Source organism: Triplophysa dalaica, chromosome 20 (genome assembly GCF_015846415.1).
Source record: "Triplophysa dalaica isolate WHDGS20190420 chromosome 20, ASM1584641v1, whole genome shotgun sequence".
In the NCBI taxonomy this organism is placed as follows: domain Eukaryota; kingdom Metazoa; phylum Chordata; class Actinopteri; order Cypriniformes; family Nemacheilidae; genus Triplophysa; species Triplophysa dalaica.
Genome location: NC_079561.1, coordinates 16,220,209 through 16,232,227, shown reverse-complemented (window position 1 = coordinate 16,232,227; position 12,019 = coordinate 16,220,209). Strand labels below are relative to the sequence as shown.

The 12,019-nt window shown below is 36.8% G+C and overlaps 1 protein-coding gene across 3 annotated transcripts in view; it reads left to right on the top strand.

Moving 5' to 3' along the window:
* Positions 1–12,019, top strand: part of acap3a (ArfGAP with coiled-coil, ankyrin repeat and PH domains 3a) — a 61,443-nt gene that overhangs the window by 41,534 nt on the left and 7,890 nt on the right. For all 3 annotated transcript variants that reach the window (XM_056733500.1, XM_056733501.1, XM_056733499.1), the window contains 11 exons: positions 231–242; positions 5,041–5,153; positions 5,258–5,309; positions 8,216–8,316; positions 8,408–8,519; positions 8,678–8,886; positions 9,798–9,867; positions 9,982–10,076; positions 10,155–10,372; positions 11,415–11,513; positions 11,762–11,854. In XM_056733500.1, the coding sequence (XP_056589478.1) occupies positions 231–242; positions 5,041–5,153; positions 5,258–5,309; positions 8,216–8,316; positions 8,408–8,519; positions 8,678–8,886; positions 9,798–9,867; positions 9,982–10,076; positions 10,155–10,372; positions 11,415–11,513; positions 11,762–11,854 (1,174 nt within the window). The remainder of the gene's footprint in view (positions 1–230; positions 243–5,040; positions 5,154–5,257; positions 5,310–8,215; positions 8,317–8,407; positions 8,520–8,677; positions 8,887–9,797; positions 9,868–9,981; positions 10,077–10,154; positions 10,373–11,414; positions 11,514–11,761; positions 11,855–12,019) is intronic.

Sequence of the window (12,019 nt, the reverse complement as noted above, 5' to 3'; positions counted from 1 at the left end):
AGTTATTGATGTTGAGCAGACAGGCTGTGGATGTATTTTGGGCAAACTGAAAATAGAGCTTGATGAAGATTCAAGTCAGAAGATACTCAACTGCAACTTTGTCTTTGACAGTCTGTCCACTTAGTTCATCATTCAGATGATGGTTTTCAGAATTTTGACTTATCTTCATGTTTGTTCTGTTTGCCTTCGTCTGATGCTCGTTGCCTGGGACTGACTGGATCCTGATTTAGACTCTTTTACAGGTGAGTGTTTATATGAAGTCTTCGAGTTTCCTTTAAATGTTTTTTAAAGGAACCCAAAAAATTTAATTCTGTCCTCATTTATTCACCCTCGAGTTGTTCCAAATCTGCATAAATGTCTTTGTTATGATGAACACAGAGAAAGATATTTAGAAGAATATTTGTAACCAAACAGTTCTTGGCCACTGTTGACTACCATAGTAGGAACAATTTCTTTATAAATTTCTTTGTTCTGATGAACACAAAAGAAGATATTTTGAAGAATCTAGGAAAGCAAACAGTTCTGGGGCACTTTGTTACCATTGTCATTTTTCCTACTAGTGTAGTCAATGGTGGCCAAGGATTATTCCAAATATCTTTCTTTGGGTACAGAACAAAGAAATGTATATTCAATTCAATTCAATTCAAGTTTATTTATATAGCGCTTTTCACAATGTGTATTGTTTCAAAGCAGCTTTACAGGGGCAAACAGGAAAACAGAAAAGTTAAAACACAGCACAGTGCATGGTATTATACAACGAGTAAGATCATTCTAATAAATACTATCTAATTTCTAATTAAATAAATAAATAAATGAATGAATGCAGTCTCCCGGTGAGCAGGCCAACACTGCCCTGCTGTGGCGAGGAACCCAAACTCCAATGATTGATTGAAATTGTAGATTCGCATCATGGATTGTGTAACTGATGATATAATTACAATGACTGTTTGTCACACAAACATCTGTCTTACGTAACAGCTGATGGCCGTCCCATCATCCTCCACTGCACAGCAATTATTCAGAAGATGTTTCATCCTCATGGATTTTAAAGCTGCTTGTTGTGGTTGATGGAAAAGAGACATTATTCTTTCTTCTTTGTTTTGTAAAATGGTTTATTGGATTATTTCAGATCTCCAGTGACTTTTTAAGAAAGTCTTACACCTCATCGTAGGAATGATCCACGTATGATGGTGACAGTATTGGTCAAGCAAAGGTCTTAATGGAGTTGTACTGCCTTAATTCTGTGTTTTTAAAAACACAGAAACCCATTGGTTTTATTTTTCTAAATGTTTAAGCATATATCCTCGTGTCTGCCACAAAACCACTGCTTGTTATTTTAAGAAACCGCTTGTACTGTATGAAGTGTCTGTCCTGCCACAAAACTCTGAACATCAGTAAAATACATTAATAATTACACAAGAACCACTAAAAAGGTCAAACAGAATCAAATACAGCTGGACTGGATCTGAATGCATATTATTTATTAGCTTTTCCTATAATTTTTTTACAGTTTACAGTGTATGTTAAAGAAATAGTTCTCCTAAAAAGGAAAATTCTGTCATCGTTTACTCACCTTCGAGTTGTTCCTAACCTGTATAATGGGGGGCAAGATCTGTTTGGTTATAAGCATTCTTCCAAATATCTTTCTCTGTGTTCATCAGAACAAAGACATTTTTATAGATTTGGAACAACTCAAAGGTGAGTAAATGATGACAGAATTGTGTCTGTCTGGGTAAAAGCCTTAACAATAAGGTGCATATAAGATGATGTTGCATAAAAATGTCTGGATTTATTGATGTAGTGGAGATCATGTTGTAGTGAATTATGAAGTGTCTCAATATTCTTTATAGGAAAATAGAGAGTAGAAAATTTCTCTTACACTCGAATTTGTGTTGAAATGTGACGAATTGTTGTGGTTATGTAAAGAGCAGACGATGATGGTGGTATTTTATGAATATTTTATTTCATGAAAGATGAACATGATGTTCTTGAATGTAGACGCTCTCATGCCTCCACGATGCTTTACTACAAATAAGTTGCCCCGAATTCAAGGTTTAATATTTAATTCCTTGTTTTTCTCTCCTCAGTGGAATACTTTAAAGTTTGATAGACTTTGTAGCGCAGACAGATGAAGGGCTTTTTTAAGCATACGCGTCATCGGCAGTTACTAAAATAGCGACTGTAGACTACTGCAGTCTTACAATGTTTGTTAGACACGGCATAGAAGGTTCTCCAGCTATGGCCAGCAGGTATTTCACTTTTCAGATGTTTCTTGGGAAAAGATAGTTTATAGAATAATATGGAATAAAAGGTATAAATAAATTTGCTTTATAGTTTTTATGAGAGTTTATTATATGTAGAAGTATTAAAATGTGCATCAGCTAATAATCTGTTAATGTTGTGAATGGAGGTGACGGTGAAATGTTGAATTGTTGTGTTTGGTTGAGTGGCTGAAGGTTGGCGTGTGGGACGGCAGCTGTATGTTAATGAGTTTGATCTGCGGACTGCGAGCACTGCCGTGCCGTGTGACTCACTCGAAGCGCGCTCACTGCACTCTTCATCCGTCTTCACATTCTGTAGTTTAGAGCAGCCGTGTCTATTGGATCCAATGATTTTAACATTTTTGAAACGTTTGAGGATGAAGATATTTGGCAGGTTGGACTTGACTTTGGTGAGTTAGTGCAATTAATGTTCTTTATATTTGCATGAGACTTAATTGCCAAATAGAAACTGATGCTGGACTGTGAAATGATGAAATCGTTTCTAAGAATATTCAATGTATTTGTTACTATGCAGTATGAAGAAATCTAATTGTTTGTCTGTATTGACAGAGTTGTACATTGTGTATATAGATAGCTTACAAAGTTGTAATGTTATACATGAAACATATAATATTCATCATATAAGTGAATTACTGTTTATTTTACATGTCTTCCAGATTAGTTATATCCAAGGCGACTTTTTGATTAGTATGTGTTTTTTTTTTTTTTTAGAAATCAAATCCATAACCTTTGTGTTGCTAGTGCAATGCTCTACCAAACGAGTAACTTGAAGATATAGGAACATTTTTTATGTTATATTAACATTTCATAGTATTAAAACACTAAAGTGGTGATTTACTCATCCAAATGTGCAAAACTGAAATTTTCTCTTATAATCTCTTCCCATTTTTTTCAGTGTCTATAGCTAAAAGTCTGTGGGAACGACATTATATTCACGTGTAAAGTTTGTGGGATTATAGGATACAGGAGATGGGAACCGAGAGAGCTTTTCTGTTCTATTCAAAAGTTGAGTGAAGCATTTGGTCTCTGGCTGTAAGGAGACACAACTGAACGGAGCAGGGAATGAATGTTTGCACAGTTGCCCTGCTGAGGATTTGGGTAAAATGACTGACTATAAATAGCTGTATTGTCACGACTTGTAAAAGGATGAAAAGATTAGATTTTTACATTTTGAGAAGTAAACAAGATTGGTGCTTGTCTGTGCCAAACTCTCCTCCTGATGTGTTGTGGTTGTGGGTCATTGCCAGGGGATTGCTGTGCGGTTGCTGAGGCGTTCGGTGTGGTTTATAGTGCGTTGCTATACAGTCTCTACAGTGTTTTGGGTGGTTGCTTACTGGGCTTAGTGAATAGACCCCAACATTAATTTAATGTGATGTTTTGTTCCCTAGATATGGTCCCAGGTCCCTCTTTTAATGTTATTCAGTTGGTCTAACTTCCAATGGAATTCAGTCACTTAAAGCTATAGTTCCCCAAAAGTCAGAATGATATCATAATTTATTCAACCTCATTCCTCAACCAGCACACTTTAATCTAATGATGTAATCGCTAATAAGTGTCCTTTGTTCTTACATATTGCACAACTTTGTCAGTCATTTGATCAGGAAACATCAAACGATGTAATCATTGTTTCCTTAAGAGCTCTTTGACTAGAATTTGATTCTCTGAAGCATTTCAAAGGCGTTCTGAAGAGTGTTTCTCTTGTAGACATGAGGGGTTTTGCTTGAAAAGAGGCCAGAAGACTTTGAAGATGTTGATGATGTCATGAAGATTATCAGCCGAGACGTTTTTGAGGATGTTTGTTTGGGTTGTGCAATGATCTCCCTCATGTATACCGAATCGTCTGCAAATCTATTTTAATTCTCAAAAGTTGTTATTCAGTCAAATCGAAGATGCATTGAAGTATGAAACAATTGATGACAGCAATCAATTACGATCAAATAATTCAAAAGGAAATCAAATAATTTACCTGAAAAGTTAGATTCCAGGTCTTGGCAAACCTGACCACATTTTCAGAACTACTAATGTGAGATAATTTTTTCTCTGGAGGGAAATGTAAACAGCAGAAGACATAACTAGTTTTCTGAACTAGTTGTCTATGAGAAACTCTTGAGATGTTTAGGAGATCTCATTTGCGTTTGTTCTTATATCATTTATGCAGTTTTACAGACTTGTTCTCACGCAGTGCTGTACTTCATTTAAGTATTTCCTGTGAAATCACCGCCCCTGCTTCAGATGTCTCACATGAGTCTGTGTTATAGCATTAACCACGTGTGATGGATAAAGTGTTAGTCTGACAGTATCATTCCACCACTCAAAGATAATCAATAGAAATCTTCTGAGCAGAGGAGTTTAGTCTCCAGCAAAGAGAGTTCAGTCCAGTCGTATGTCTCAGTAGGTCATAGTTTTGGTACAAGTGGATTTAATGTGCTGCTGAAATGCAAAGAGGCATAATTGCGAGTGTTAAGTGTTCACGACGTTGGCGGTAAGCGGCTGGTCGTGCTCAGAAACTTGCGTCATTGTCAGAATGGTCTGGTGGGACTTTGTTGGATGAGTCATTCCTTGTGTTTCTGTGTGGATACACAGAGAGTGAAAAATTTTGTTCCTCTTACAACCTTTAATATTGAAACGTCACAGATTTTTGTAATGGAAAGAGTTTTTTGTTTCATAGCATTGCGTTAGTTTATTTCAGTTTACATTGCCTGAATGCAGATTTGTCATTCCTCTGTTTTTCGTAAACTGACATTTTTCTGTCATTCAGGATTTTGCGTATGACGACCCCAAGCTGGAGTTCAATGTTGATGCGCCAAACGGACTGGTGATGGAGGGCTACTTGTTCAAAAGGGCCAGCAACGCCTTTAAAACATGGAACAGGTTGGTAGAAGGTTAAAATCATTACATGTTTACATCACTGTTCATGTGTCTTTGGAGTGAAGTCCGTTCTGACATCCTTAAAATACATTTCTATCTTTTCTCAGACGGTGGTTCTCCATCCAAAACAGCCAGCTGGTTTATCAGAAGAAACTAAAGGCAAGTTCAAATTACTGTAGCATGAAGCACATTTTCACATGAATCCACAAATTAATCCTTTCCTCAGACATGTGACCCTGGACAACAAAACCAGTCATAATGGTAATTTAAATTATGACATGTAAAGCTGAATGTATAAGCTTTCCATTGATGTATGCTTTGTTAGGATACTACAATATTTGTACTATTCGAAAATCTGGAATCAAAATATTCAGATAATGGCCTTTAAAGTAGCCTATCAGATGTGCTGTAGCAGGCAGCTGCAATGAAGAAACCGGTTTGTTTTAACGTTTCTATTGGCTTACCACTGTAATGACGATGTGGAGAATAGATGAACCCTAAACCTGAAATTCTAAGATGACATAGATACCAAACTTTAGTGGGTAATTCCCAAAGAGCGGGTAGCAGCAAAGCGAAGTTTGTCGTCATGTTTGCGGCCCTTTTGGCTTGTGATTGCTTGTGAAGTTTTGATGTATTTACAGTAGCAAATTTACTAAATATCTTCATAGAACATGATCTTTACTTAATATCCTATTGATTTTTGGAACAAAAGAAAACTGTATAATTTTGACACATACAATTTATTGTTGGCTACAAATTAGTGGTGGGCCGTTAACGGCGTTAACGCAGTGAGACTCTTATCGCGCGTTAAAAAAAATGTCGCCGTTAATCTATTCTCAAAGTTGTGTTGGGAGCTGGGTCTATACTACGCAAGCTATGATGATTTTCACCTTGATATTTTAGCGCGGATGTATACCAGCTTAACTGCACTGTACGGGGCGAGAACGAGATTTTTCAACTCGCGTGATTCGCGTCATTCGCGGAAGCAGAAGCCGCCTCATCATCTAATAACCAGGGCTTCATTCGCGCGATTCGCGCAGCAAGTAGGTCTATTGGCTCTTTGCATTAACACATAAATCACTCGCGCTTGACGCGCCATTCGCGTTTGGTCTGAACACAACATAACGTTACTGTGAAATTACCGCATCAAACGTGACGTGCTAACATGGATGCAGCTATGAAGCCGCCGGGTTTGCTTCAGGGAATATTAATTTTTAAGAAGCTTCCTTCCCAATAGAAACATCAACAAGACTAAGGTTGTTTGCACCTTGTGCAATGCGGAATTGGTTTAAAAAAAACACTTTCTCTCAACAGGTAGTGGTCTAGCTTTATTTGAAACCAGTAACTTTGTATTGAGCTCTAATGTATTATGGCTCCTGTATGACAGGTCGCTTGTTGCTCCCTCACTCTTTGTAAGTCGCTTTGGATAAAAGCGTCTGCTAAATGACTAAATGTAAATGTACTGTAGGAGCTCTTCCAGTCTCAAGTACCACCTAAACGGAAATCATCCCTTAGCTAATGCGGAAGTAAACACACGTTCATCTTATTGAACATAATTTAATTTTGATCACCAATTATCATAGTAGAACAGCTTTCTCAAGCAGTTTGTGATGCATTTTGGAAACAGGAGATGAGCCCCTGGTCTAATGCGCCACCTGGCTTGAGAAACCCGTTCTCAAAGACTTACTTTTAGTCATTATTTGGGTAGCACACATATTCCGAATGCCTTCGGCAGAATTCAAATGAGCCATTTTAATCTAGATTAATCTAGATTAATCTTGGAATTAATCTAGATTAATCTAGATTAAAAAAATTAATCTATGCCCACCACTACTACAAATATACCCATGCAATGTATGACTGGTTTTGTGGTCCATTGTCACAAATAAACTATCTGTGACAATTTTTTTTTTCCTGTAGCTCAGTGGCAAGGTTGTTGTTTCGATCCCAGGGGATTGCACATACCTATGTATACATGTATATGATAATGCAATGTAAGTCACAAAAGCGTCTGCCAAATGCTTAAATGTAAATGTAAAAAAGATATTTTAATATTTCAACCCCAAACTGCTCTTTTTTCATCCAATGAAAGTGAATGGGGACTGGAACAAAAATCGCAATAACAGTACTCTCTGTTTGTACTCTCAGTACTGTGACTTTTTTTTACTTCATCATTTTACTTGTTAAAAACACATTTTATATTTATGTGTGGAGCATACAACAAAAGTTTTTTTGTTAAAGTCACCATGCAATCAAACAGGAAAATTGTAAATGTTTTCGTAGTGTTAGAGTGATTATTATAAAGGATTTATACGTGGACATCATCTTTTTTCTTATTCATTTGCACTTGTAATCTTTAATCAAAAACGTTAAGCTCCTCTCCCCCTCTCAACAACAACTCTTCACTACATGACGTCAGCAACAAAAAAGAGGTACGACTTTACTGACTGTCCAATGGCCAAACATTTTTAGCCCTCCCCTCCATGGCCCAACTTAAAACAGACTAATCAAAAAGGGAAGGAAAAGAAAAGCCCCACCCTACATTTTTTTTTCTCATTTCAGAAGCCGTTTCACTTGGATACACGTCACGTTACGGAAAAGAAGTCAATCGCAACTTCATGGTGACTTTAAAAATGAGTTTTAGGTGCACTGTCTCTTTAAGGATCCAGCACCATTAAAGCCAATCTAGAGTCAATCTAGTGTGAATGAGACAGCGTTGTGCCAATGCCGTTTGATCAGCAGATTTCTTGAGCAGATAACAGCTCAGAATCAATAATGAGAAATCTTTACCTCTCATCTCGCCTCTCTATTGGCTGCAGTAGCTCTAGGTGAGCTCAACAGCATATCTCAAAAATACTTTTTTTGGAGATCAAGCACAATCTTCAACAAATCAATATAAACACAATCATGGCCCCTCTTCACGGGACGTTCTGTACGTTCTTGCGAAGCGCTTGCTTAAATTACTGCGACAACAGTGCTGTTGAATGCAGCTCAGAGCATAGCCGGGGAAATACATTTTCTGTTCAGTTAGTGCTTTATTATGCTTATTGACATCCGTTCCGCAGGATTCACTGACTGTTGTCGTGGAAGACCTGAGACTGTGTTCTGTCAAACCCTGCGAGGACATCGAGAGGAGGTTTTGTTTTGAAGTGGTGTCGCCCAACAAGTGAGTCCAAACCAATGAAAGTCAACATTTAGCGTATTAATGCACCCTACTTGATTTTGGTCATTTATAATCGTCGTTGTTTGTGTTGTAGGAGCTGTATGCTACAGGCAGAGTCAGAGAAACTTCGACAGGCCTGGATCCAGGCGGTCCAGGCCAGCATTGCCTCGGCCTACAGGGAGAGTCCAGACAATTTTTATATTGAGGTTTGTACTCGCTGTACGTGCTAAGTGTCCTTCACCTAACAACTGTGTAATAGTTACTTGGACATAAAATAGTAGCAAAACATTTTATATACTTTGCCACTTTATACCCTTGTTGTTACCAAATCAATTGAGAATGTTTAATTTGTGTGTTTCTGTAGCATTTGGACCGGACCGCTTCTCCCTCCATCAGCAGTATAGATTCAGCGAATGAGCCAAGAGAGCGCAGTGGGCGGGGCGATAGCATTCTGCAGCGCATTCTCTGTCTGCCTGGAAACCAACAGTGCTGTGACTGCAGTCAGGCCGACCCCCGCTGGGCCAGCATCAACCTGGGCGTCCTGCTCTGCATCGAGTGCTCTGGGATTCACAGGTAAGACTTGATGGGAAACATTGTGGAATTCCATAGTGGAAATACATTTTGTAAAAAATTTAAAACTTGTTCACCAGGTTCAAATGTAAATACGCAACAACGTTTTTTTGAGCTAAAAATATTCTCTGCCAATTTGAAAGGTGTCAGATTTTCAACTTCGTATAAATAAACAATAGTTTAGTTGAAGTGTGTAAGGTTAAACACTTCTATGGGGAATTTAATCCTTTTTTTTTAATCAGCAACAAATAAAAATAAAGAGTATTTTGTCATCATTTACTCAAACTCAGATGTATCCTAATGACAGGCACTTTTAAAAAGATTTCTTTAAAAACTAGATGCTCTCTTTAAAAATCTTTTGTTTTAAAGAAGCCTATATACTTTTACTGGAAAAAAGTCAAACACTGTGTTAGTCATTTTTGAGGTGAACTAATATTGCTCCACATTTATTATACCACAGAAAGTCATAATTTATTTTTTCCATATCTTTTACTGTTTTCAAAACTTTCTGTAAGAAAAGTAAACTTTTTTCCCTTTTTCTTAAATACCAAATTCAAGTTTATTTTCTTACCCCATTGGCTGATTTTTATTTGCATGTTTTAAAAGTAAACAACTTTTAAAGACTTGAGATATTTGTGCTAGAAAACAAGACAAAAATGTTTTAACAGTGTATTTGATCACTGTCATGATGAAATGAGGTAGTCATTTGTTAAAGCACTTACGGTTGAGATGATATCTTCAGTATGGTGTATGTCTGCATATTTAAAACTCTTCTCTTCTGTGATGTCAATCTATCTTGTAATTTTATTGTAAATGTGTGTACTTCAGAAAACGTAAAGTTTAGTTTATCTACTAGTTAACAAAAACACAATTCATTGTCATTTGTCATTTGTGGTTTTCCATGTTTTTCACAGGAGTTTGGGAGTGCACTGCTCAAAAGTCCGTTCTCTCACCCTGGACTCATGGGAACCAGAATTACTAAAGGTCTGCTAAAATACTGTTTTTTGTAATGACCTTAACTCTGACATGAACAAACACATCACAGTATATGCAAACAAACCCCATAGAATAATCTCTGTTCTTCTGTTTTGAATGTAGCTCATGTGTGAACTAGGAAACAGTATCATCAATCACATCTACGAAGGCAGCTGTGAAGAGCAGGGTCTGAAGAAACCAGGACCCAGCAGCTCCAGGTGATGGAGATGCTTATACACTGAGGCTTTGCTTCTCAGTGTTCAGTTTTTAATAACTGTTATAATTCAATTGTGCAGGCAAGAAAAAGAGGCCTGGATCAAAGCGAAGTACGTGGAGAAGAAGTTCTTAAAGAAAATGATGACTGGTGAAGTTTTGGTTCACGGTGGGAGGAAATCAGAGCGCAGATGGAACTCCAGGAAATGCAGGAGACACAACAGCGCTACCACGGTTCCTAAAATGCAGAGGAAATACAGAGCAGAGCCAGGAAGTGCTTCTCCTGCCACACTCTCCTCAGGTAGTCGGTCCAGATGAGATTTGGTTTTCGTTCTGTCCTGGACGCTTTTTGTTAGCCGTAGCTAATAACAAATTGTTTTGGCTTGCTTTTTTGAAGTTGATATGGTTGCCGGGTTACATCATGATTTATATTTTGACATTTGCATCATACCAAGGTATTCTTCAAAATATCATTGAGTGCCTTGTTGGGGTTGTCTACCAGTCTGGGAAACAGCTTCTGCCTTGTATGGAGCGTCTATGAAAAAGTTGTTTATTAATTAACTATTTGAAGCATTCATTCGAATAGATCATACTATACTATATACACAAATGTGTTTTTGTACCTTAATGTTAAATATATATAGAACAAATTATACATAAATAAACATACATCCTTTTATTTGTTTTATAATAACTAATATGAATATATTTAATTTTGTCTAGTTTTATATCAGATATTGGATTAGCTTTTATTTTTATATATGTAGTTTTTGTTCATTTTAGTTTGTTTAATCAATTTTGTCATGTTTTTATTATTTTTTAACAATGCTTTATAGGTTTATATTTTATATTATTTCAATTGCAGTTTTAATTTTATTGTAAATATTACAAATATGAATGTTATTAGTTTTAGATCAAATATTGGATTAGCTTTCATTTATTATTTTTGATGTTAATTTAATCTTTTGTGCTTTTGTCATTTTACTTTTTAACTATTTTAATATTGCTTATAGGTTTATTTTATTGTTTTAATTTTATCTCAGTTCTTTTTATTTACTTTTCATTCATTTTCTCCTAATTAAGTGCTTCAGATAAAAAATGTCTCTATTTTTTGTTTAGTTACAGTTTTTCAGATAGTTTTTAGGCCTGCATTTTACTTGATTTAAATGAGCTGGGCTGCGTTGCCCTCTTGGGATCGCAGCCCAGAAATGTTTTAGGATCAAGTCATTGACTTCTCAGACCATCACTGTCCCACAGTTTTTAAAACAGTAAGAAGGGGACATTTGTGTGAAATAAACATACTGTTAATGTAACATAATGTGGTATTTATGAACTTTCTGCAGCTGCTGCTCTGGAGAGGAAGTTCCGGCGAGAATCTCTCTTCTGCCCAGATGAGCTGGACTCACTTTTCTCATATTTTGACACGGGTTCAGGACCTCGCAGTAAGTTCCTTGTTCTTCAGTCCTCTCATGAAGCACAACAAAATATTTTTCAACCCTGTCGTATGGAACCAGGCTGATTTCACACACACTTTAACTGCTCACTTCAAACTGAACCCAAATGTCAGTTTAGTTTTTGTGCTGCGTTGTATTACATTGATGTGTTTTTAAATGATTAATTAGTGCTGGTGGAGTGTACGTGACACCCTAGAATGTAATGCGTCTGTGTCGGGCATGTGTTGGTCCTGCAGGTCTGAGCAGTGACAGTGGGTTGGGTGGTAGTACTGACGGCAGCACTGACGTGTTGGTGTTTGAGACTGTCGTGGACAGCGTCACAGAAGAGGGTGAGTGACCGCTGACAGATGAATCTTATGATTATGCACTGCATAATCAGCACAATAGGGTTCGGTTTATAGACTGAAAAAAATGATCATGTGCCTCAGTAGATTTTATGAAAAGAAATTATAAAAATATACTTAGTATAATTATGCTCCTGTTTTTAAATTTTT